General features: G+C 49.2%; 1 protein-coding gene across 3 annotated transcripts in view; it reads left to right on the forward strand.

The window, feature by feature from the left end:
* LOC106568185 (PDZ and LIM domain protein 5) overlaps positions 1 to 24439 on the forward strand; it is a 108938-nt gene that overhangs the window by 68973 nt on the left and 15526 nt on the right. For 2 of the 3 annotated variants that reach the window (XM_014138301.3, XM_014138302.3), the window contains exons 4-5: positions 18437 to 18470; positions 23593 to 23615. In XM_014138301.3, the coding sequence (XP_013993776.1) occupies positions 18437 to 18470; positions 23593 to 23615 (57 nt within the window). Of the gene's footprint in view, positions 1 to 18436; positions 18471 to 18857; positions 19400 to 23592; positions 23616 to 24439 lie in introns of all 3 variants that reach the window. The other variant, XM_014138300.3, reaches the window with a different exon arrangement.

Genomic DNA, 24439 nt, shown 5'->3' on the forward strand with positions numbered 1-24439 from the left:
GGAGGTGACCAAGAACCCGATGGTCACTTTTACAGAGCTCCAGAGTTCCTTTGTGGAGATGGGAGAACCTTCCAGAAGGACAACCATCTCTGCAGCACTCTACCAATCAGACCTTTATGATAAAGTGGTCAGACGGAAGCCACTCCTCAGTAAAAGGCACATGAGAGCCCGCATGGAGTTTGCCAAAAGGCACCTAAAGACTCTCAGACCATGAGAAACAAGATTCTCTGGTCTGATGAAACCAAGATTGAACTATTTGGCCTGAATGCCAAGCGTCACGTCTGGAGGAAACCTACAGGGATGCATGGTGGTGGCAGCATCATGCTGTGAGGATGTTTTTCAGTGGCAGGGACTGGGAGACTAGTCAGGATCGAGGTACAGATGAACAGAGCAAAGTACAGAGATCCTTGATGAAAACCTGTTCCAGAGAGCTCAGGACCTCAGACTGGGGTGAAGGTTCACCTTCCAACAGGACAACGACCCTAAGCACACAGCCAAGACAACGCAGGAGTATCTTTGGGACAAGTCTCTGAATGTCCTTGAGTGGCCAGGCCAGAGCCCGGACTTGAACCCGATCCAACATCTCTGGAGAGACCTGAAAGTAGCTGTGTAGCAATGCTCCCCATCCAACCTGACAGAGCTTGAGAGGATCTGCAGAGAAGAATGGGAGAAATTCCCCAAATACAGGTGTGCCAAGCTTGTAGCGTCATACCCAATAAGACTCGAGGCTGCAGTCGCTGCCAAAGGTGCTTCAATAAAGTACTGAGTAAAGGGTCTGAATACTTATGTAAATGCAATATTTCAGAATTACATTTTTTATAAATTAGCACACATTTCTAAAAACCTGGTTTTGCTTTTTTAATATTGATGACAAAATGTGGAAAAAGTCAAGGGCTCTGAATACTTTCCGAGTATACTGTATATCATCAATCTGTGAAGTTTGATCACGTCTACTGAGGTTACTTACAGGATATGTGTAGAATGAATGAATTTAGGTCCTGGACAACTGCAGGCTGACTCATTCAGATTCTTCAGAGCAAGTCTTTCAGGCCTACCCCCAGACCATACCACACTGCCATGCTACTCAGTTTCCTCAGAGCCTGTCTTTCAGGCCTACCCCCAGACCATACCACACTGCCATGCTACTCAGTTTCCTCAGAGCCTGTCTTTCAGGCCTACCCCCAGACCATACCACACTGCCATGCTACTCAGTTTCCTCAGAGCCTGTCTTTCAGGCCTACCCCAGACCATACCACACTGCCATGCTACTCAGTTTCCTCAGAGCCTGTCTTTCAGGCCTACCCCAGACCATACCACACTGCCATGCTACTCAGTTTCCTCAGAGCCTGTCTTTCAGGCCTACCCCCAGACCATACCACACTGCCATGCTACTCAGTTTCCTCAGAGCCTGTCTTTCAGGCCTACCCCCAGACCATACCACACTGCCATGCTACTCAGTTTCCTCAGAGCCTGTCTTTCAGGCCTACCCCCAGACCATACCACACTGCCATGCTACTCAGTTTCCTCAGAGCCTGTCTTTCAGGCCTACCCCCAGACCATACCACACTGCCATGCTACTCAGTTTCCTCAGAGCCTGTCTTTCAGGCCTACCCCCAGACCATACCACACTGCCATGCTACTCAGTTTCCTCAGAGCCTGTCTTTCAGGCCTACCCCCAGACCATACCACACTGCCATGCTACTCAGTTTCCTCAGAGCCTGTCTTTCAGGCCTACCCCCAGACCATACCACACTGCCATGCTACTCAGTTTCCTCAGAGCCTGTCTTTCAGGCCTACCCCCAGACCATACCACACTGCCATGCTACTCAGTTTCCTCAGAGCCTGTCTTTCAGGCCTACCCCCAGACCATACCACACTGCCATACTACTCAGTTTCCCCCCATTCTTCCACATGCAGCTATCCACCACACACACACACACACACACACACACACACACACACACACACACACACACACACACACAAACAGCTTAGTTTTTGTGAGATTTCAGGACCTTTTGGAGTGTAAAAATCACCCTAACCATAACCCCAAAACCCTTATTTCCCACCTACCTTTTCAGGACATTTGGGTGAATTGTTTTGACATTGGGGTCCTTAAAATGTAGGAAAACAAGTACACAAACACACACACACACGCTGTCTGTCTGAACAGCACAGCCCAGCAGGTGATCTGGCTACAGAGGGAAGACAGAGGGCAGAGGGCTAAACAGATGTTCACAAGACCACCCTGGCCTGTGTTTGTTCTGTCAGCTCTGGGAACAGAGACACAGAGAACGGAGGTTGGGGGTTCCACCTGGCCTGTGTTTGTTCTGTCAGCTCTGGGAACAGAGACACAGAGAACGGAGGTTGGGGGTTCCACCTGGCCTGTGTTTGTTCTGTCAGCTCTGGGAACAGAGACACAGAGAACGGTTGGGGGTTCCACCTGGCCTGTGTTTGTTCTGTCAGCTCTGGGAACAGAGACACAGAGAACGGAGGTTGGGGGTTCCACCTGGCCTGTGTTTGTTCTGTCAGCTCTGGGAACAGAGACACAGAGAACGGAGGTTGGGGGTTCCACCTGGCCTGTGTTTGTTCTGTCAGCTCTGGGAACAGAGACACAGAGAACGGTTGGGGGTTCCACCTGGCCTGTGTTTGTTCTGTCAGCTCTGGGAACAGAGACACAGAGAACGGAGGTTGGGGGTTCTACCCTGGAGCCTCTCTCAGGCTTACTGATGGCAGATACACAGTGTTATGGACTATATCTTTTTTTAATGGCACAGACTGTTTGATCTATAAGCCCATCCCTATCCTGTAATGTTTGCCTGGGCCTTTGAAGTGTGCTGCTTTCCTCAAGTGCACACAAGTACATTGGAAAATATGTTCATATGTAGATTGGAAAATATGCTCATATATACATTGGAAAATATGTACATTGGAAAATATGCTCATATGTACATTGGAAAATATGCTCATATGTACATTGCTCATATGTACATTGGAAAATATGCTCATATGTACATTGGAAAATATGCTCATATGTACATTGGAAAATATGCTCATATGTACATTGGAAAATATTCAGCTGCCAGTGTGGGTATAGTATTTTTCAAAATAAGAATTGCATACATATGTGGCAGGGTGGGGCTGGATACTCCTCCAGTGAGCATGCTTTTAGTCGGTCAGCTTCAACTCAGTGACGAACAGGACCGTGAGACCGTCCTAAACCCTTCCTAATATGGAAGAATGTGACAGACAGAATGCCAGAGAACATGGGGCATGTTCCGGAAGAGACCATTCTGTTCTGCTGAGTCACTTTGGCTTGATGAGGAAGTAGGAAGACATTGTCTGGCTGTCAGAGCCTGTCAGAGCCTGTCAGGGCCTGTCAGAGGCTGTCAGAGGCTGTCAGAGGCTGTCAGAGGCTGTCAGAGGCTGTCAGGCTGAGAACACAGTTGTTTATGAAGCCAGAAGAGAGGCTGGGACTGAGACTTAATGGACATTAATGAGAAAACATGAACCAGTCTGAGTCTAGAGTGACTGTGTCCAGCAGACTAAGGTTATGAAGGGCCCATGCCATGAATGAAGAACAAGAAACAGCTGGAGGAGAGAAAGAGGGATTGAGGAGGGAGAGAGGAAGGAGAAAGAGAGGGAGGGAGAGAGGAAGGAGAAAGAGAGGGAGGGAGAGAGGAAGGAGAAAGAGAGGGAGGGAGGAAGGAGAAAGAGAGGGAGGGAGAGAGGAAGGAGAAAGAGAGGGAGGGAGAGAGGAAGGAGAAAGAGAGGGAGGGAGAGAGGAAGGAGAAAGAGAGGGAGGGAGAGAGGAAGGAGAAAGAGAGGGAGGGAGAGAGGAAGGAGAAAGAGAGCGAGGGAGAGAGGGAGAGAGGAAGGAGAAAGAGAGCGAGGGAGAGAGGGAGAGAGGAAGGAGAAAGAGAGGGAGGGAGAGAGGAAGGAGAAAGAGAGGGAGGGAGAGAGGAAGGAGAAAGAGAGGGAGGGAGAGAGGATGGAGAAAGAGAGGGAGGGAGAGAGGGAGAGAGGAAGGAGAAAGAGAGGGAGGGAGAGAGGGAGAGAGGAAGGAGAAAGAGAGGGAGGGAGAGAGGAAGGAGAAAGAGAGGGAGGGAGAGAGGAAGGAGAAAGAGAGCGAGGGAGAGAGGAAGGAGAAAGAGAGCGAGGGAGAGAGGGAGAGAGGAAGGAGAAAGAGAGGGAGGGAGAGAGGAAGGAGAAAGAGAGGGAGGGAGAGAGGAAGGAGAAAGAGAGCGAGGGAGAGAGGGAGAGAGGAAGGAGAAAGAGAGGGAGGGAGAGGAGAGAGGAAGGAGAAAGAGAGGGAGGGAGAGAGGAAGGAGAAAGAGAGGGAGGGAGAGAGGAAGGAGAAAGAGAGCGAGGGAGAGAGGGAGAGAGGAAGGAGAAAGAGAGGGAGAGAGGAAGGAGAAAAAGAGGGAGGGAGAGAGGAAGGAGAAAGAGAGCGAGGGAGAGAGGGAGAGAGGAAGGAGAAAGAGAGGGAGGGAGAGAGGATGGAGAAAGAGAGGGAGGGAGAGAGGGAGAGAGGAAGGAGAAAGAGAGGGAGGGAGAGAGGGAGAGAGGAAGGAGAAAGAGAGGGAGAGAGGAAGAGAGGAAGGAGAAAGAGAGGGAGAGAGGAAGGAGAAAGAGAGTGAGGGAGAGAGGGAGAGAGGGAGAGAGGAAGGAGAAAGAGAGGGAGGGAGAGAGGAAGGAGAAAGAGAGGGAGGGAGAGAGGAAGGAGAAAGAGAGCGAGGGAGAGAGGGAGAGAGGAAGGAGAAAGAGAGCGAGGGAGAGAGGGGAGAGAGGAAGGAGAAAGAGAGGGAGGGAGAGAGGAAGGAGAAAGAGAGGGAGGGAGAGAGGAAGGAGAAAGAGAGGGAGGGAGAGAGGATGGAGAAAGAGAGGGAGGGAGAGAGGGAGAGAGGAAGGAGAAAGAGAGGGAGGGAGAGAGGGAGAGAGGAAGGAGGAAAGAGAGAGGAGGGAGAGAGGAAGGAGAAAGAGAGGGAGGAGAGAGAGGAAGGAGGAAAGAGAGCGAGGGGAGAGAGGAAGGAGAAAGAGAGCGAGGGAGAGAGGGAGAGAGGAAGGAGAAAGAGAGGGAGGGAGAGAGGAAGGAGAAAGAGAGGGAGGGAGAGAGGAAGGAGAAAGAGAGCGAGGGAGAGAGGGAGAGAGGAAGGAGAAAGAGAGGGAGGGAGAGAGAGAGGAAGGAGAAAGAGAGGGAGGGAGAGAGGAAGGAGAAAGAGAGGGAGGGGAGAGAGGAAGGAGAAAGAGAGCGAGGGAGAGAGGGAGAGAGGAAGGAGAAAGAGAGGGAGAGAGGAAGGAGAAAAAGAGGGAGGGAGAGGAGGAAGGAGAAAGAGAGGCGAGGGAAGAGAGGGAGAGAGGAAGGAGAAAGAGAGGGAGGGAGGAGAGGATGGAGAAAGAGAGGGAGGGAGAGAGGGAGAGAGGAAGGAGAAAGAGAGGGAGGGAGAGAGGGAGAGAGGGAGGAGGAAGAGAGAGAGAGGGAGAGAGGAAGAGAGGAAGGAGAAAGAGAGGGAGAGAGGGAAGGAGAAGAGAGTGAGGGAGAGAGGGAGAGAGGGAGAGAGGAAGGAGAAAGAGAGGGAGGGAGAGAGGAAGGAGAAAGAGAGGGAGGGAGAGAGGAAGGAGAAAGAGAGCGAGGGAGAGAGGGAGAGAGGAAGGAGAAGGATGGGAGGGAGGAGAGTGGAGAGGGAGGGAGGAAGGAGAAAGAGAGGGAGGGAGAGAGAGAGGAAGGAGAAAGAGAGGGAGGAGAGAGAGAAGGAGAAAGAGAGCGAGGGAGGGAGAGAGGAAGGAGGAAAGAGAGGGAAGAGAGGAAGGAGAAAAAGAGGCGGAGGGGAGGGAGAGAGGAAGGAGAAAGGAGAGCGAGGGGAGAGAGGGAGAGAGGAAGGAGAAAGAGAGGGAGGGAGAAGAGGAGGAAGAAGAGAGGGAGGGCGAGAGGGAGAGAGGAAGGAGAAAGAGAGGGAGGGAGAGAGGGGAGAAGAGAAGAGAGGAAGGAGAAAGAGAGGGAGAGAGGAAGGAGAAAGAGACGTGAGGGAGAGAGGGAGAGAGGGAGAGAGGAAGGAGAAAGAGAGGGAGGGAGAGAGGAAGGAGAAAGAGAGGAAGGAGAAAGAGAGGGAGGGAGAGAGGAAGGCGAAAGAGAGGGAGAGAGGAAGGAGAAAGAGAGGGAGGGAGAGAGGAAGGAGAAAGAGAGGGAGGGAGAGAGGAAGGAGAAAGAGGAGCGAGGGAGAGAGGAAGGAGAAAGAGAGGGAGGGAGAGAGGAAGGAGAAAGAGAGCGAGGGAGAGAGGGAGAGAGGAAGGAGAAAGAGAGGGAGGAGAAGAGAGGAAGGAGAAAGAGAGCGAGGGAGAGAGGGAGAGAGGAAGGAAGGAAAGAGAGGGAGGGAGAGAGGAAGGAGAAAGAGAGGGAGGGAGAAGAGGATGGAGAAAGAGAGGGAGGGAGAGAGGAAGGAGAAAGAGAGGGAGGGAAGAGAGGGAGAGAGGAAGGAGAAAGAGAGGGAGAGAGGAAGGAGAAAGAGAGTGAGGGAGAGAGGAAGGAGAAGAGAGAGGGAGGGAGAGAGGAAGGAGAAAGAGAGGGAGGGAGAGAGGAAGGAGAAAGAGAGGGAGGGAGAGAGGAAGGAGAAAGAGAGCGAGGGAGGGAGAGAGGGAGAGAGGAAGGAGAAAGAGAGGGAGGGAGAGAGGAAGGAGAAAGAGAGTGAGGAGAGAGGGAGGAGAAAGAGAGGGAGGGAAGAGAGGAAGGAGAAAGAGAGCGAGGTGGAGAGAGGAGAGAGGAAGGAGAAAGAGAGGGAGGGAGAGAGGAAGGAGAAAGAGAGGGAGGGGAGAGAGGATGGAGAAAGAGAGGGAGGGAGAGAGGGAGAGAGGAAGGAGAAAGAGAGGGAGGGAGAGAGGAAGGAGAAAGAGAGGGAGAGAGGAAGGAGAAAGAGAGTGAGGGAGAGAGGAAGGAGAAAGAGAGGGAGGGAGAGAGGAAGGAGAAAGAGAGGGAGGGAGAGAGGAAGGAGAAAGAGAGCGAGGGAGGGAGAGAGGGAGAGAGGAAGGAGAAAGAGAGGGAGGGAGAGAGGAAGGAGAAAGAGAGTGAGGGAGAGAGGGAGGAGAAAGAGAGGGAGGGAGAGAGGAAGGAGAAAGAGAGCGAGGGAGAGAGGGAGAGAGGAAGGAGGAAAGAGAGGGAGGGAGAGAGGATGGAGAAAGAGAGGGAGGGAGAGAGGGAGAGAGGAAGGAGAAAGAGAGGGAGGGAGAGAGGAAGGAGAAAGAGAGGGAGAGAGGAGGAGAAGAGAGTGAGGGAGAGAGGGAGAGAGGAAGGAGAAAGAGAGGGAGGGAGAGAGGGAGAGAGGAAGGAGAAAGAGAGGGAGAGAGGAAGGAGAAAGAGAGTGAGGGAGAGAGGGAGAGAGGAGGAGAAAGAGAGGGAGGGAGAGAGGGAGGGAGAGAGGATGGAGAAAGAGAGGGAGGGAGAGAGGAGAGAGGAAGGAGAAAGAGAGGGAGGGAGAGAGGGAGAGAGGAAGGAGAAGAGAGGGAGAGAGGAAGGAGAAAGAGGTGAGGGAGAGAGGGGAGGAGAAAGAGAGGGAGAGAGGAAGGAGAAAGAGAGGAGGGAGAGGAAGGAGAAAGAGAGGGAGACGAGAGAGGAAGGAGAAAGAGAGAGAGGGAGAGAGGAAGGAGAAAGAGAGGGAGGGAGAGAGGAAGGAGAAAGAGAGGGAGGGAGAGAGGAAGGAGAAAGAGAGCGAGGGAGGGAGAGAGGGAGAGAGGAAGGAGAAAGAGAGGGAGGGAGAGAGGAAGGAGAAAGAGAGTGAGGGAGAGAGGGAGGAGAAAGAGAGGGAGGAGAGAGGAAGGAGAAAGAGAGCGAGGGAGAGAGGGAGAGAGGAAGGAGAAAGAGAGGGAGGGAGAGAGGATGGAGAAAGAGAGGGAGGGAGAGAGGGAGAGAGGAAGGAGAAAGAGAGGGAGGGAGAGAGGAAGGAGAAAGAGAGGGAGAGAGGAAGGAGAAAGAGAGTGAGGGAGAGAGGGAGAGAGGAAGGAGAAAGAGAGGGAGGGAGAGAGGAAGGAGAAAGAGAGGGAGAGAGGAAGGAGAAAGAGAGGGAGAGAGGAAGGAGAAAGAGAGTGAGGGGAGAGAGGGAGAGAGGGAGAGAGGAAGGAGAAAGAGAGGGAGGGAGAGAGGATGGAGAAAGAGAGGGAGGGAGAGAGGGAGAGAGGAAGGAGAAAGAGAGGGAGGGAGAGAGGGAGAGAGGAAGGAGAAAGAGAGGGAGAGAGGAAGGAGAAAGAGAGTGAGGGAGAGAGGGAGGAGAAAGAGAGGGAGAGACGAAGGAGAAAGAGAGGGAGGGAGAGAGGAAGGAGAAAGAGAGGGAGCGAGAGAGGAAGGAGAAAGAGAGAGAGGGAGAGAGGAAGGAGAAAGAGAGGGAGGGAGAGAGGAAGGAGAAAGAGAGCGAGGGAGAGAGGAGAGAGAGGAAGGAGAAAGAGAGGGAGGGAGAGAGGAAGGAGAAAGAGAGGGAGGGAGAGAGGATGGAGAAAGAGAGGGAGGGAGAGAGGGAGAGAGGAAGGAGAAAGAGAGGGAGGGAGAGAGGAAGGAGAAAGAGAGGGAGAGAGGAAGGAGAAAGAGAGTGAGGGAGAGAGGGAGAGAGGGAGAGAGGAAGGAGAAAGCGAGGGAGGGAGAGAGGAAGGAGAAAGAGAGGGAGGGAGAGAGGAAGGAGAAAGAGAGGGAGAGAGGAAGGAGAAAGAGAGGGAGGGAGAGAGGAAGGAGAAAGAGAGGGAGGGAGAGAGGAAGGAGAAAGAGAGCGAGGGAGAGAGGGAGAGAGGAAGGAGAAAGAGAGGGAGGGAGAGAGGAAGGAGAAAGAGAGCGAGGGAGAAAGGGAGAGAGGAAGGAGAAAGAGAGGGAGGGAGAGAGGAAGGAGAAAGAGAGGGAGGGAGAGAGGATGGAGAAAGAGAGGGAGGGAGAGAGGGAGAGAGGAAGGAGAAAGAGAGGGAGGGAGAGAGGGAGAGAGGAAGGAGAAAGAGAGGGAGAGAGGAAGGAGAAAGAGAGTGAGGGAGAGAGGGAGAGAGGACGGAGAAAGAGAGGGAGGGAGAGAGGAAGGAGAAAGAGAGCGAGGGAGAGAGGGAGAGAGGAAGGAGAAAGAGAGGGAGCGAGGAAGGAGAAAAAGAGGGAGGGAGAGAGGAAGGAGAAAGAGAGCGAGGGAGAGAGGGAGAGAGGAAGGAGAAAGAGAAGGAGGGAGAGAGGAAGGAGAAAGAGAGCAAGGGAGAGAGGGAGAGAGGAAGGAGAAAGAGAGGGAGGGAGAGAGGAAGGAGAAAGAGAGCGAGGGAGAGAGGAAGGAGAAAGAGAGGGAGAGAGGAAGGAGAAAAAGAGGGAGGGAGAGAGGAAGGAGAAAGAGAGTGAGGGAGAGAGGGAGAGAGGAAGGAGAAAGAGAGGGAGGGAGAGAGGAAGGAGAAAGAGAGCGAGGGAGAGAGGGAGAGAGGAAGGAGAAAGAGAGGGAGGGAGAGAGGAAGGAGAAAGAGAACAAGGGGGAGAGGGAGAGAGGAAGGAGAAAGAGAGGGAGAGAGGAAGGAGAAAAAAGGGAGGGAGAGAGGAAGGAGAAAGAGAGTGAGGGAGAGAGGGAGAGAGGAAGGAGAAAGAGAGGGAGGGAGAGAGGAGGGGGAAAGAGAGCGAGGGAGAGAGGGAGAGAGGAAGGAGAAAGAGAGGGAGGGAGAGAGGAAGGAGAAAGAGAGCGAGGGAGAGAGGGAGAGAGGAAGGAGAAAGAGAGGGAGAGAGGAAGGAGAAAAAGAGGGAGGGAGAGAGAGAGAACGGAGAAAGAGAGGGAGGGAGAGAGGGCGAGAATTAATCAAATCAAATTCAAGTTTATTTGTCATGTGCACTGAATACAACAGGTGTAGACCTTACAGTGAATTGCTTACTTACAGACTCTAACCAATTGTGCAAAAAAAGGTATTAGGTGAACAATAGGTAGGTAAAGAAATAAAACAACAGTAGAAAGACAGGCTATTTACAGTAGCGAGGCTATAAAAGTAGCGAGGCTACATACAGACACCGGTTAGTCAGACTTATTGAGGTAGTATGTACATGTAGATATGGTTAAAGTGACTATGCATATATGATGAACAGAGAGTAGCAGTAGTGTAACAGAGGGGTTGGCGGATGGTGGGTGGGACACAATGCAGATAGCCCGGTTAGCCAATGTGTGGGAGCACTGGTTGGTCGGCCCAATTGAGGTAGTATGTACATGAATGTATAGTTAAAACCTGTTGAGGACAGACGTTCCGCTACCAATATCCAATGGTAGAGCGTGGCGCGAAATACAAAACCTCAAAAATGCTATAATTTCAATTTTTCAAACATACGACTATTTTACACCATTTTAAAGACAAGACTCTCATTAATCTAACCACATATTCCGATTTCAAAAAGGCTTTACAGCGAAAGCAAAACATTAGATTATGTTAGGAGAGTACACAGCCAAAAATAATCACACAGTCATTTTCCAAGCAAGCATATATGTCACATAAACCCAAAACACAGCTAAATGAAGCACTAACCTTTGATGATCTTCATCAGATGACACTCCTAGGACATTATGTTATACAATACACGCATGTTTTGTTCAATCAAGTTCATATTTATATCCAAAAACAGCTTTTTTACATTAGCATGTGATGTTCAGAACATGCATTCCCACCCTAAACTTCCGGTGAATTTACTAAATTACTCATCATAAACATTGACAAAATACATAACAATTATTTTAAGAATTATAGATACAGAACTCCTTTATGCAATCGCTATGTCAGATTTTAAAATAGCTTTTCGGCGAAAGCACATTTTGCAATATTCTGAGTACATAGCTCAGCCATCACGGCTAGCTATTTTGACACCCGCCAAGTTCGACGCTCACTAAACTCAGAATTACTATTAGAAAAATGGTATTACCTTTGCTGATCTTCGTCAGAATGCACTCCCAGGACTGCTACTTCAACAACAAATGTTGTTTTTGTTCCAAATAATCCATAGTTATGTCCAAATACCTCAGTTTTGTTCATGCTTTCAGGTCACTATCCAAAGGGTAACGCGAGAGTGCATTTCGAGACAAAAAAAATCTAAATGTTCCTTTACCGTAATTAGAAGCATGTCAAACGCTGTTTAAAATCAATTTTTATGGTATTTTTCTCGTAAAATAGCGATAATATTCCAACCGGACAATAGTGTATTCATTCAAAGAGGAAAGAAAAAACAGCATGGCCGCGGGACCGCGCATCTCCAATCTTTTTGTTACTAGGCAGACCACTGACAAACTGTGCTAGTATACTCTGCCCAGAGACAGGAGACGCCTCAATCCGCTTTCTGAAGGCTTTAGAGAGCCAATGGAAGCCTTAGAAAGTGCTTCGGAACAGCTCAGATACTGTAGTTTCTATAGAGAACCAAAAGAAGAACTACAAATTTACAGACAGGCCACTTCCTGCTTGGAATCTTCTCAGGTTTTTGCCTGCCATATGAGTTCTGTTATACTCACAGACACCATTCAAACAGTTTTAGAAACTTCAGAGTGTTTTCTATCCAAATCTGCTAATAATATGCATATTCTCGTTTCTGGGCAAGAGTAGTAACCAGTTTAAATCTGGTACGTTTTTTTCATCCGGCCGTGAAAATACTGCCCCCTATCCACAACAGGTTAGTGACTATGCATATATGATAAACAGAGAGTAGCAGCAGCGTAAAAAGACGGGTTGGGGGGGCACACAATGCAAATCGTCCAGGGAGCCATTTGATTACCTGTTCAGGAGTCTTATGGCTTGGGGGTAAAAACTGTTGAGAAGCCTTTTTGTCTTAGACTTGGCACTCCGCTACCGCTTGCCATGCGGTAGTAGAGAGAACAGTCTATGACTGGGGTGGCTGGGGTCTTTGACAATTTTTAGGGCCTTCCTCTGACACCGCCTGGTGTAGAGGTCCTGGATGGCAGGCAGCTTAGCCCCAGTGATGTACTGGGCCGTACGCACTACCCTCTGTAGTGCCTTGCGGTTAGAGGCCGAGCAATTGCCGTACCAGGCAGTGATGCAACCAGTCAGGATGCTCTCGATGTTGCAGCTGTAGAACCTTTTGAGGATCTCAGGACCCATGCCAAATCTTTTTAATTTCCTGGGGGGAATAGACTTTGTCGTGCCCTCTTCACGACTGTCTTGGTGTGTTTGGACCATTCTAGTTTGTTGTTGATGTGGACACCAAGGAACTTGAAGCTCTCAACCCGCTCCATTACAGCCCCGTCGATGAGAATGAGGGCGTGCTCGGTCCTCCTTTTCCTGTAGTCCACAATCAGTCTTGGTTATGTTGAGGGATAGGTTATTATTCTGGCACCACCCGGCCAGGTCTCTGACCTCCTCCCTATAGGCTGTCTCGTTGTTGTCGTGATCAGGTCTACCACTGTTGTGTTGTCTGCAAACTTAATGATTGTGTTGAAGTCATGCCTGGCCATGCAGTCATGGGTGAACAGGGAGTACAGGAGGGGACTGAGCACGCACCCCTGGGGAGCTCCAGTGTTGAGGATCAGCATGGCAGATGTGTTGCTACCTACCCTCACCACCTGGGGGCGGCCCGTCAGGAAGTCCAAGATCCAGTTGCAGAGGGAGGTGTTTAGTCCCAGGATCCTTAGCTTAGTGATGAGCTTTGAGGGTACTATGGTATTGAACGCTGAGCTGTAGTCAATGAATAGCATTCTCACATCTCACATTATGTTTTGCATAGTTGATATGTATTTTGTTTTCCTTCATTAGGCTACATGCTCTCTGCTCCTCAGAGAGACAGAATATGGAAGGAATATACAGATTGTCCTTGTGGATAGAAAGAGCAGATCGTTTTTGGTTCACTTCCTGGTAGCCACTGGAAGTCCCGTCCCCTGAACAGTGTGTTTGTTTGCAGCAGTATGAACAACAGCTGGTTTGATCATGAGTATAAATCTGAGGTCTTCTACACTGTTTGGGCCTGTAGCCCTGTACACGGAGATGGAGACTCACGCAGAGGAGAGATAGTGTCTTGTACTGCTGAGTGGATGAGTGGATGATTGAGTGAAAATAAGGATCCTTAGTAAATCTAGCAGGCGTTAGGGAAACAAAACAGAGGAATATAGCATAATATGTTTTCCCACATGTCTCTACCACCATGCTGCTCTATGGCTGGCTGACTCTGTGGCATTGAGCTAGGGGCCAAATAGAGACAGCTGTTGTAGTGGAGCCAGTAGCAGCAGTCTTTGATAGTGTGTCTAATTTCAATATTTACTCCATTTACAGGTTTTACTCTGGTGGGTTTAGTTCCTATTGAGTTTTCCTTTACTCATCCCCACCTGTTTTCTCTCCCTCCCCCCTCTTGTTCTATCTACTGCTCCCTCTCTCTCTTCCTCTCCCATCTCTCTAAGATGCTTCTCCATAAGGAGAGAGTTACTGTCCATAAGGAGAGAGTTACTGTCCATAAGGAGAGGGTTACTGTCCATAAGGAGAGAGTTACTTTCCATAAGGAGAGCGTTACTGTCCATAAGGAGAGAGTTACTGTCCATAAGGAGAGAGTTACTGTCCATAAGGAGAGAGTTACTGTCCATAAGGAGAGAGTTACTGTCCATAAGGAGAGGGTTACTGTCCATAAGGAGAGAGTTACTGTCCATAAGGAGAGGGTTACTGTCCATAAGGAGAGAGTTACTGTCCATAAGGAGAGGGTTACTGTCCATAAGGAGAGAGTTACTGTCCATAAGGAGAGGGTTACTGTCCATAAGGAGAGGGTTACTGTCCATAAGGAGAGGGTTACTGTCCATAAGGAGAGAGTTACTGTCCATAAGGAGAGAGTTACTGTCCATAAGGAGAGAGTTACTGTCCATAAGGAGAGGGTTACTGTCCATAAGGAGAGGGTTACTGTCCATAAGGAGAGGGTTACTGTCCATAAGGAGAGAGTTACTGTCCATAAGGAGAGAGTTACTGTCCATAAGGAGAGAGTTACTGTCCATAAGGAGAGAGTTACTGTCCATAAGGAGAGAGTTACTGTCCATAAGGAGAGGGTTACTGTCCATAAGGAGAGTTACTGTCCATAAGGAGAGAGTTACTGTCCATAAGGAGAGAGTTACTGTCCATAAGGAGAGAGTTACTGTCCATAAGGAGAGAGTTACTGTCCATAAGGAGAGGGTTACTGTCCATAAGGAGAGAGTTACTGTCCATAAGGAGAGGGTTACTGTCCATAAGGAGAGAGTTACTGTCCATAAGGAGAGGGTTACTGTCCATAAGGAGAGGGTTACTGTCCATAAGGAGAGGGTTACTGTCCATAAGGAGAGAGTTACTGTCCATAAGGAGAGAGTTACTGTCCATAAGGAGAGGGTTACTGTCCATAAGGAGAGGGTTACTGTCCATAAGGAGAGAGTTACTGTCCATAAGGAGAGAGTTACTGTCCATAAGGAGAGAGTTACTGTCCATAAGGAGAGAGTTACTGTCCATAAGGAGAGAGTTACTGTCCATAAGGAGAGAGTTACTGTCCATAAGGAGAGAGTTACTGTCCATAAGGAGAGAGTTACTGTCCATAAGGAGAGAGTTACTGTCCATAAGGAGAGAGTTACTGTCCATAAGGAGAGAGTTACTGTCCATAAGGAGAGAGTTACTGTCCATAAGGAGAGGGTTACTGTCCATAAGGAGAGGTTACTGTCCATAAGGAGAGAGTTACTGTCCATAAGGAGAGAGTTACTGTCCATAAGGAGAGAGTTACTGTCCATAAGGAGAGAGTTACTGTCCATAAGGAGAGAGTTACTGTCCATAAGGAGAGGGTTACTGTCCATAAGGAGAGAGTTACTGTCCATAAGGAGAGAGTTACTGTCCATAAGGAGAGAGTTACTGTCCATAAGGAGAGAGTTACTGTCCATAAGGAGAGAGTTACTGTCCATAAGGAGAGAGTTACTGTCCATAAGGAGAGAGTTACTGTCCATAAGGAGAGAGTTACTGTCCATAAGGAGAGGGTTACTGTCCATAAGGAGAGTTACTGTCCATAAGGAGAGAGTTACTGTCCATAAGGAGAGAGTTACTGTCCATAAGGAGAGAGTTACTGTCCATAAGGAGAGAGTTACTGTCCATAAGGAGAGAGTTACTGTCCATAAGGAGAGAGTTACTGTCCATAAGGAGAGAGTTACTGTCCATAAGGAGAGAGTTACTGTCCATAAGGAGAGAGTTACTGTCCATAAGGAGAGGGTTACTGTCCATAAGGAGAGAGTTACTGTCCATAAGGAGAGAGTTACTGTCCATAAGGAGAGAGTTACTGTCCATAAGGAGAGAGTTACTGTCCATAAGGAGAGAGTTACTGTCCATAAGGAGAGGGTTACTGTCCATAAGGAGAGAGTTACTGTCCATAAGGAGAGTTACTGTCCATAAGGAGAGAGTTACTGTCCATAAGGAGAGAGTTACTGTCCATAAGGAGAGAGTTACTGTCCATAAGGAGAGAGTTACTGTCCATAAGGAGAGAGTTACTGTCCATAAGGAGAGGGTTACTGTCCATAAGGAGAGAGTTACTGTCCATAAGGAGAGAGTTACTGTCCATAAGGAGAGAGTTACTGTCCATAAGGAGAGAGTTACTGTCCATAAGGAGAGAGTTACTGTCCATAAGGAGAGAGTTACTGTCCATAAGGAGAGAGTTACTGTCCATAAGGAGAGAGTTACTGTCCATAAGGAGAGAGTTACTGTCCATAAGGAGAGAGTTACTGTCCATAAGGAGAGAGTTACTGTCCATAAGGAGAGAGTTACTGTCCATAAGGAGAGAGTTACTGTCCATAAGGAGAGAGTTACTGTCCATAAGGAGAGAGTTACTGTCCATAAGGAGAGAGTTACTGTCCATAAGGAGAGAGTTACTGTCCATAAGGAGAGGGTTACTGTCCATAAGGAGAGAGTTACTGTCCATAAGGAGAGGGTTACTGTCCATAAGGAGAGGGTTACTGTCCATAAGGAGAGAGTTACTGTCCATAAGGAGAGAGTTACTGTCCATAAGGAGAGGGTTACTGTCCATAAGGAGAGAGTTACTGTCCATAAGGAGAGAGTTACTGTCCATAAGGAGAGAGTTACTGTCCATAAGGAGAGAGTTACTGTCCATAAGGAGAGAGTTACTGTCCATAAGGAGAGAGTTACTGTCCATAAGGAGAGAGTTACTGTCCATAAGGAGAGCGTTACTGTCCATAAGGAGAGAGTTACTGTCCATAAGGAGAGAGTTACTGTCCATAAGGAGAGGGTTACTGTCCATAAGGAGAGAGTTACTGTCCATAAGGAGAGGGTTACTGTCCATAAGGAGAGGGTTACTGTCCATAAGGAGAGAGTTACTGTCCATAAGGAGAGAGTTACTGTCCATAAGGAGAGAGTTACTGTCCATAAGGAGAGAGTTACTGTCCATAAGGAGAGGGTTACTGTCCATAAGGAGAGAGTTACTGTCCATAAGGAGAGAGTTACTGTCCATAAGGAGAGAGTTACTGTCCATAAGGAGAGAGTTACTGTCCATAAGGAGAGAGTTACTGTCCATAAGGAGAGAGTTACTGTCCATAAGGAGAGAGTTACTGTCCATAAGGAGAGAGTTACTGTCCATAAGGAGAGGGTTACTGTCCATAAGGAGAGGGTTACTGTCCATAAGGAGAGGGTTACTGTCCATAAGGAGAGAGTTACTGTCCATAAGGAGAGAGTTACTGTCCATAAGGAGAGGGTTACTGTCCATAAGGAGAGAGTTACTGTCCATAAGGAGAGAGTTACTGTCCATAAGGAGAGGGTTACTGTCCATAAGGAGAGGGTTACTGTCCATAAGGAGAGAGTTACTGTCCATAAGGAGAGAGTTACTGTCCATAAGGAGAGAGTTACTGTCCATAAGGAGAGAGTTACTGTCCATAAGGAGAGAGTTACTGTCCATAAGGAGAGAGTTACTGTCCATAAGGAGAGGGTTACTGTCCATAAGGAGAGAGTTACTGTCCATAAGGAGAGAGTTACTGTCCATAAGGAGAGAGTTACTGTCCATAAGGAGAGGGTTACTGTCCATAAGGAGAGAGTTACTGTCCATAAGGAGAGAGTTACTGTCCATAAGGAGAGGGTTACTGTCCATAAGGAGAGAGTTACTGTCCATAAGGAGAGAGTTACTGTCCATAAGGAGAGGGTTACTGTCCATAAGGAGAGAGTTACTGTCCATAAGGAGAGGGTTACTGTCCATAAGGAGAGAGTTACTGTCCATAAGGAGAGTTACTGTCCATAAGGAGAGAGTTACTGTCCATAAGGAGAGAGTTACTGTCCATAAGGAGAGAGTTACTGTCCATAAGGAGAGAGTTACTGTCCATAAGGAGAGAGTTACTGTCCATAAGGAGAGAGTTACTGTCCATAAGGAGAGTTACTGTCCATAAGGAGAGGGTTACTGTCCATAAGGAGAGAGTTACTGTCCATAAGGAGAGGGTTACTGTCCATAAGGAGAGAGTTACTGTCCATAAGGAGAGAGTTACTGTCCATAAGGAGAGGGTTACTGTCCATAAGGAGAGAGTTACTGTCCATAAGGAGAGAGTTACTGTCCATAAGGAGAGGGTTACTGTCCATAAGGAGAGAGTTACTGTCCATAAGGAGAGGGTTACTGTCCATAAGGAGAGGGTTACTGTCCATAAGGAGAGTTACTGTCCATAAGGAGATTGTTACTGTCCATAAGGAGAGAGTTACTGTCCATAAGGAGAGAGTTACTGTCCATAAGGAGAGAGTTACTGTCCATAAGGAGAGAGTTACTGTCCATAAGGAGAGAGTTACTGTCCATAAGGAGAGAGTTACTGTCCATAAGGAGAGAGTTACTGTCCATAAGGAGAGGGTTACTGTCCATAAGGAGAGAGTTACTGTCCATAAGGAGAGAGTTACTGTCCATAAGGAGAGAGTTACTGTCCATAAGGAGAGAGTTACTGTCCATAAGGAGAGAGTTACTGTCCATAAGGAGAGGGTTACTGTCCATAAGGAGAGGGTTACTGTCCATAAGGAGAGAGTTACTGTCCATAAGGAGAGAGTTACTGTCCATAAGGAGAGCGTTACTGTCCATAAGGAGAGCGTTACTGTCCATAAGGAGAGAGTTACTGTCCATAAGGAGAGAGTTACTGTCCATAAGGAGAGGGTTACTGTCCATAAGGAGAGAGTTACTGTCCATAAGGAGAGAGTTACTGTCCATAAGGAGAGGGTTACTGTCCATAAGGAGAGAGTTACTGTCCATAAGGAGAGAGTTACTGTCCATAAGGAGAGGGTTACTGTCCATAAGGAGAGAGTTACTGTCCATAAGGAGAGAGTTACTGTTCAGTCAAGCCTGACAGATGGTGTCTTCATCCATCTGTCCCAGTATTACCTGCATGTACCATTGAGGTTTGTTGTGACATTTTAATGGATGGGACATATACTGTGAGGGTGGTCATGCTCCGTTAGTTCTTTACTCTTGTTCCTACAGAGGAAAATACGTTTCCTCATGATGGGTTTTCTGTCTTCACAGAGCTTCCAGTGTTCCCAAGGCTGATGCACCAAAGGTAAGTACACTCCAGTGAATGAATCAGATTTAAACAGTCACATTTATTATTTAGGATGAATGGATTCTGATAATGATTATTCGTTTTTAATTGGTATATTACCAGTTACCAGGATCATTTGTTTGAGCATGCTCACTGTGACCTTCTGAGACAATGTTACAGCACGTTGTGATTGGCTGTTATGGGCATTATGCAACGCTAGGGAATAATATGCTGCTGATAGCTCTGAGGCACATACTATACTGCTGGGGAGCATTGCTGTGTAGTTTGCTATATGAGTTTGGTATATGAGTTTGCTGTGTAGTTTGCTATATGAGTTTGCTATATGAGTTTGCTGTGTGGTTTGCAGTGTGTGAGTGTCGTGCATGTGTCCTCACCCCCCTATAGGACGAGCCACTGGAGATCATTAAGCCCGTGCCAATCACCCATCCAGCTCCGCCCTCCACCTTCACCAGCCCCTCCCCCCAACCCGGTGCTGCCTACAACAAGACGGCCCGCCCCTTTGGCGGGGGCAGCAGTGCGGGTGCAGTCACTTCCTCCCTGACCGCCCCAAAGGTGGCCTCCATCCCGTCTGCATCGTCTGCTTTCACCCCCGCCGCCCCCTCCTCCCAGCAGCCCCAGCCTCCCTTCCCACTAGCTAGCCGCTCCCGCTCCCCAGCCCCACCTAGCTCAGCCCCACCCCCCAGACCCGGCTCTGGCCGTTCCCCCTTCACCACCCCCTCCTCCACTCCCTCCTCTTCTTCCTCATCCTCCCCGGCCAGAATGACAGCCCCCTCCTCCAATCCCGGTGCTCCGCAGTCCTCTTGCTATAACACGCCAATTAACCTGTACTCCAATGCCAACGCCTGTGAGGTGGCCATAGGACAGAGGCGGGGCCTGTTGGAAGCCCAGGGTGTGGTGGTCGACCAGATCAAAGAACAGTTTAATGGGTGAGTGGCACTAACCTCAAACCCTCCTCTCACCTCTTCTCCTCCACTCTTCTCTCCTGTTACTTTCTTTCTCTTACCAAACCCCCCACCTCTTCTCCTCTCTCTTCTCCTGTTACTTTCTTTATCTAACCAAACCCCTCAAATTCTCTTTTTGCTTCCTTTCACTTTCCAAGAAGATCAAGTGTGGGTAGGTAGGTGGTTTAATGTTATTACCATGGACCATTTGACTTTTGAGCTCAAAAGACCGACATGGCCATGTTAGGTATGACCACCTGGACTGGTGTAGTGTACTGGGAACATGTTTCTGTCTCACATCCCATAAATCCTGTGTGTTGTTGTCAGGTTTACAGAGAGATGTAGTTCACTTCACTGCCAGTCTGGATGATGTTTGAGGCCACAAGTAGCTGTTAACCAACCATGTAATAACAACAGACTACCTGAGACAAGACATACTTTGTTGTAAATCTTCCATCAGTTTCTCCTACATAGTCTACATAGCTGTTTGTAAACAGCCACATTGAGTGCAGCAGCACATCTTGTCCCAGTATGTTGAAGGGGACTGGAAACAGAAGAAAAAGGCAGCAGCAACCGACAACATGTTAAACTCACTCCTGCTACCACCCAACCCAACCCATCCTAACCCAACCCAGCCCATCCTAACCCAACCCATCCTAACCCAACCCAACCCATCCTAACCCAACCCAACCCATCCTAACCCAGCCCATCCTAACCTAACCCAGCCCATCCTAACCCAACCCAGCCCATCCTAACCCAACCCAGCCCATCCTAACCCAACCCATCCTAACCCAACCCAACCCATCCTAACCCAACCCAACCCATCCTAACCCAGCCCATCCTAACCTAACCCAGCCCATCCTAACCCAACCCAGCCCATCCTAACCCAGCTCATCCCAACCCAACCCAGCCCATCCTAACCCAGCCCATCCTAACCTAACCCAGCCCATCCTAACCCAACCCAGCCCATCCTAACCCAGCTCATCCCAACCCAACCCAACCCAGCCCAACCCAACCCAGCCCATCCTAACCCAGCCCATCCTAACCCAGTCCATCCTAACCCAGCCCAGCCCATTCTAACCCAGCCCATCCTAACCCAACCCACCCCCTCCTAACCCAGCCCATCCTAACCCAGCCCAGCCCATTCTAATCCAGCCCATCCTAACCCAGCCCATCCTAACCCAGCCCATCCTAACCCAGCCCAGCCCATTCTAACCCAGCCCATCCTAACCCAACCCACCCCATCCTAACCCAGCCCAACCCAGCCCATCCTAACCCAGCCCATCCTAACCCAGCCCATCCCATCCTAACCCAGCCCATCCTAACCCAGCCCATCCTAACCCAGCCCATCCTAACCCAACCCAGCCCATCCTAACCCAACCCAGCCCATCCTAACCCAACCCAACCCATCCTAACCCAACCCATCCTAACCCAACCCAACCCAGCCCATCCTAACCCAGCCCATCCTAACCCAGCCCATCCTAACCCAGCCCATCCTAACCCAGCCCATCCTAACCCAGCCCATCCTAACCCAACCCATCCTAACCCAGTCCCATCCTAACCCAGCCCATCCTAACCCAGCCCATCCCAACCCAGCCCATCCCAACCCAGCCCATCCCAACCCAGCCCAGCCCAACCCAGCCCATCCTAACCCAGCCCATCCTAACCCAACCCAACCCAGCCCAGCCTAACCCAGCCTATCCTAACCCAACCCAACCCAGCCCAGCCTAACTCAGTCCATCCTAACCCAACCCAGCCCAACCCATCCTAACCCAACCGAGCCCATCGTAACCCAACCGAGCCCATCCTAACCCAACCCAATCCAGCCCAGCCTAACCCAACCCAACCCAGCCCAGCCTAACCCAGCCCATCCTAACCCAACCCAGCCCAGCATAGCCCAACCCAGCCTAACTTAGACCAGCCCAGCCTAACCCAGCTCAGCGTAGCCCAACCTAGCCCAGCCTAACCTAGCCCAGCCTAGCCCAGCCAAGGCCAGCCTAACCCAGCCTAGCGTAACCCAGCCTAGCCCAACCTAGCCTATCCAAACCAGCCTAGCCCAATACAGCCTTGCCCAATCCAGACTAGCTCAGACCAACCCAGCCTAGCCTAGCCCAACCCAGCCTAGCCCACCCTAGATAAACCTAGCCCAGCCCAAACCAGCCTAGGCCAACCCAGCCTAGCCCAGCTTTAACCAGCCTAGCCCAGCCCAACCCAGGCCAACCCAGCCTAGCCTAGCTCAGCCTAGCCCAGCCTAACTCAGCCCAAACCAGCCTAGGCCACATCAGCCTAGTCCAACCCAGCCCAAACCAGACTAGCTCATCCCAAACCAGCCTAGCTCAGCCCAAACCAGCCTAGGCCAACCCAGCCTAGCCCAGCTCAGACCAAACCAGCTCAGACCAAACCAGCGTAGTACAACCCAGCCTAGGCCAAACCAGCCTAGGCCAAACCAGCCTAGCCAACCCAGCCTAGCCCAACCCAGCCTAGCTTATCCCAGCCCAACCCAGCCTAGCCCACCCTGCCTCCCTTTAATTGATAATAGAGTTTATAGCTTTGCCAAGTAGTCTGGCTCTGATTCTGTCTGACGTCTTGTTGTTGTGTCGACTTAGACACTTGTTTTCTAATTATCCCAGCGTACTGGCAGCTCTGGGCTGGAGCAGCTCTTTATTGGGGTGGTTCTCAGGCCAGAGGATAGGAAGTACACTAGTAACATGTGTTTTAGACTAGTCTACCAATGTAGTCCACTGATGCAAATGGTATTAGTTATGTTTCACAGCTGAATAATCAAATCACATCAAATGTATTTATAAAGCCCTTCTTACATCAGCTGATATCTCAAAGTGCTGTACAGAAACCTAGCCTAAAACCCCAAACAGCAAGCAATGCAGGTGTAAAAGCACAGTGGCTAGGAAAAACTCCCTTGAAAGGCCAGAACCTAGGAAGAAACTTAGAGAGGAACCAGGCTATGAGAGGTGGCCAGTCCTCTTCTGGCTGTGCCAGGTTGAGATTATAACAGTACATGGCCAAGATGTTCAAATGTTCATAGATGACCTGCAGGGTAAACTAATAATAATCACAGTGGTTGTCGAGGGTGCAACAGGTCAGCACCTCAGGAGTAAATGTCAGTTGGCTTTTCATAGCCGATCATTCAGAGTATCTCTACCGCTCCTGCTGTCTCTAGAGAGTTGAAAACAGCAGGTCAGGGACAAGGTAGCACGTCCGTTGAACAGGCCAGGGTTCCATAGCCGCAGGCAGAACAGTTGAAACTGGAGCAGCAGCACGGCCAGGTGGACTGTGGACAGCAAAGAGTCATCAGGCCAGGTAGTCCTGAGGCATGGTCCTAGGGCTCAGGTCCTCCGAGAGAGAGAGAGAGAGAAAGAAAGAAAGAAAGAAAGAAAGAAAGAAAGAAAGAAAGAAAGAAAGAAAGAAAGAAAGAAAGAAAGAAAGAAAGAAAGAAAGAAAGAAAGAAAGAAAGAAAGAAAGAATTAGAGAGAGCATACTTAAATTCACACAGGACACGGGATAAGACAGGAGAAATACTCCAGATATAACAGACTGAACCTAGCCCCCCGACACATAAACTACTGCAGCGTAAATACTGGAGGCTGAGACATGAGGGGTTATAATAGAGTATAATAGAGACTTCATGCCACTTACCTCTAGGCACTTTGGTTGTCATCTCAGTCTGTACTGCATACTGTAATACCTTCTCTGAGTTATTATATGATCTTTCACCTTCCTACCTTCTAAAACGGTTTTGGCTAGAAGGGTTACAGCTTATGTCAAAATTGACTTTTTGTCGCAAGTTAGACCTTATGCAGCAGGTTAGTACAATTAATGTAGCAGGTTAAGAGAATTAGTTTAAGGTTAGGAAAAGGGTTAGGGTTAGGTAAAATGCACAAAAACTTTGAGGAACGACAATTTTACATAAACTGTATCTCATCTAGCCAATAACCACCTAAACCCCCCAGACTTCCCCGTCTGCTTGTACAGGCTACAGGTATAGTAGAAGCATGTGTGTTCAGCCGCATCCTGTGTGTGTGTTTCTCTCTGGGTGTCTGCTCGCCCATCATCTCAGAAAGGTCCATGTGGTTTTAGGACCCAGTTGAATCACTGCTCTTCTCTTTTCCTGCTCCTTTACTTTGTTTCATCCTCTTCTCCTCTCTTTTCTCTTTCCGCAGGAGGGGGAGGAGGAAGAGACCAAGTTAGTGTTGTAACAGTGACACTGTCTGCTAGCTCTTTGACTGTGGGATGTGATTATCAGTGCTGTCCTGCTACACATGATGACTGCAGTACAGTTAGATTAGTACAGTAGACATGCTGGCGCCTCTCTGCCATAACCCTCATAAATCTCCCTCATATACTTACTGTCTAAAGCCTAAATCATAGTCCACAGACGCTGAGACGTGATAGTCCAGCATCCTATTGTGACATAGCAACACGGCTCTGAGACCACCATCCGCGGGCGAAGCACAGCCCTCTGCTCACCTCCCCTCAATTCTCAACCAACGCGGCTCCGGTACGCATCCTATATCATTTGAATGTGTTGACAGTTGGAAAAATTGCTTGAACTCCGCTGACAAAGTATGAAAACCAACGGTCTAATATTCTAGAAGACTGCTGTGTGTACGTGTACACGTTTTGGACTATGACAGGCGCTTTACACACTCATTTCACAACACAAAACAACCTGCAAAGCCACCCTGTAAATAACACACAGCCATAAGCCATAATAAGCCTTGTGGTCCACTGAGGCCAGTTCATTCTGTTCATTCATGCTCTGTGTGTGTAATGGCATCCCGGCCCGGTCCGTGTGGGATAACCAGTGTATTTACACCCAGGCTGCGTTTCAAATGTCACCCTATTCTCTTTATAGTGCACTACCTTTGACCGGAGCCCATAGGCTCTATAAAAGGTGATGCATCCCCACCAGACCCACCACCAGGCTCCAGACTGCAACCCAGAGCCCTGTAGGCTGACCTGTCACCACTCAGCAGGGCTACTGAACCCTGTCCCTGCATCTGTCCC

Source organism: Salmo salar, chromosome 13 (genome assembly GCF_965601325.2).
Source record: "Salmo salar chromosome 13, fSalSal1, whole genome shotgun sequence".
NCBI lineage: Eukaryota > Metazoa > Chordata > Actinopteri > Salmoniformes > Salmonidae > Salmo > Salmo salar.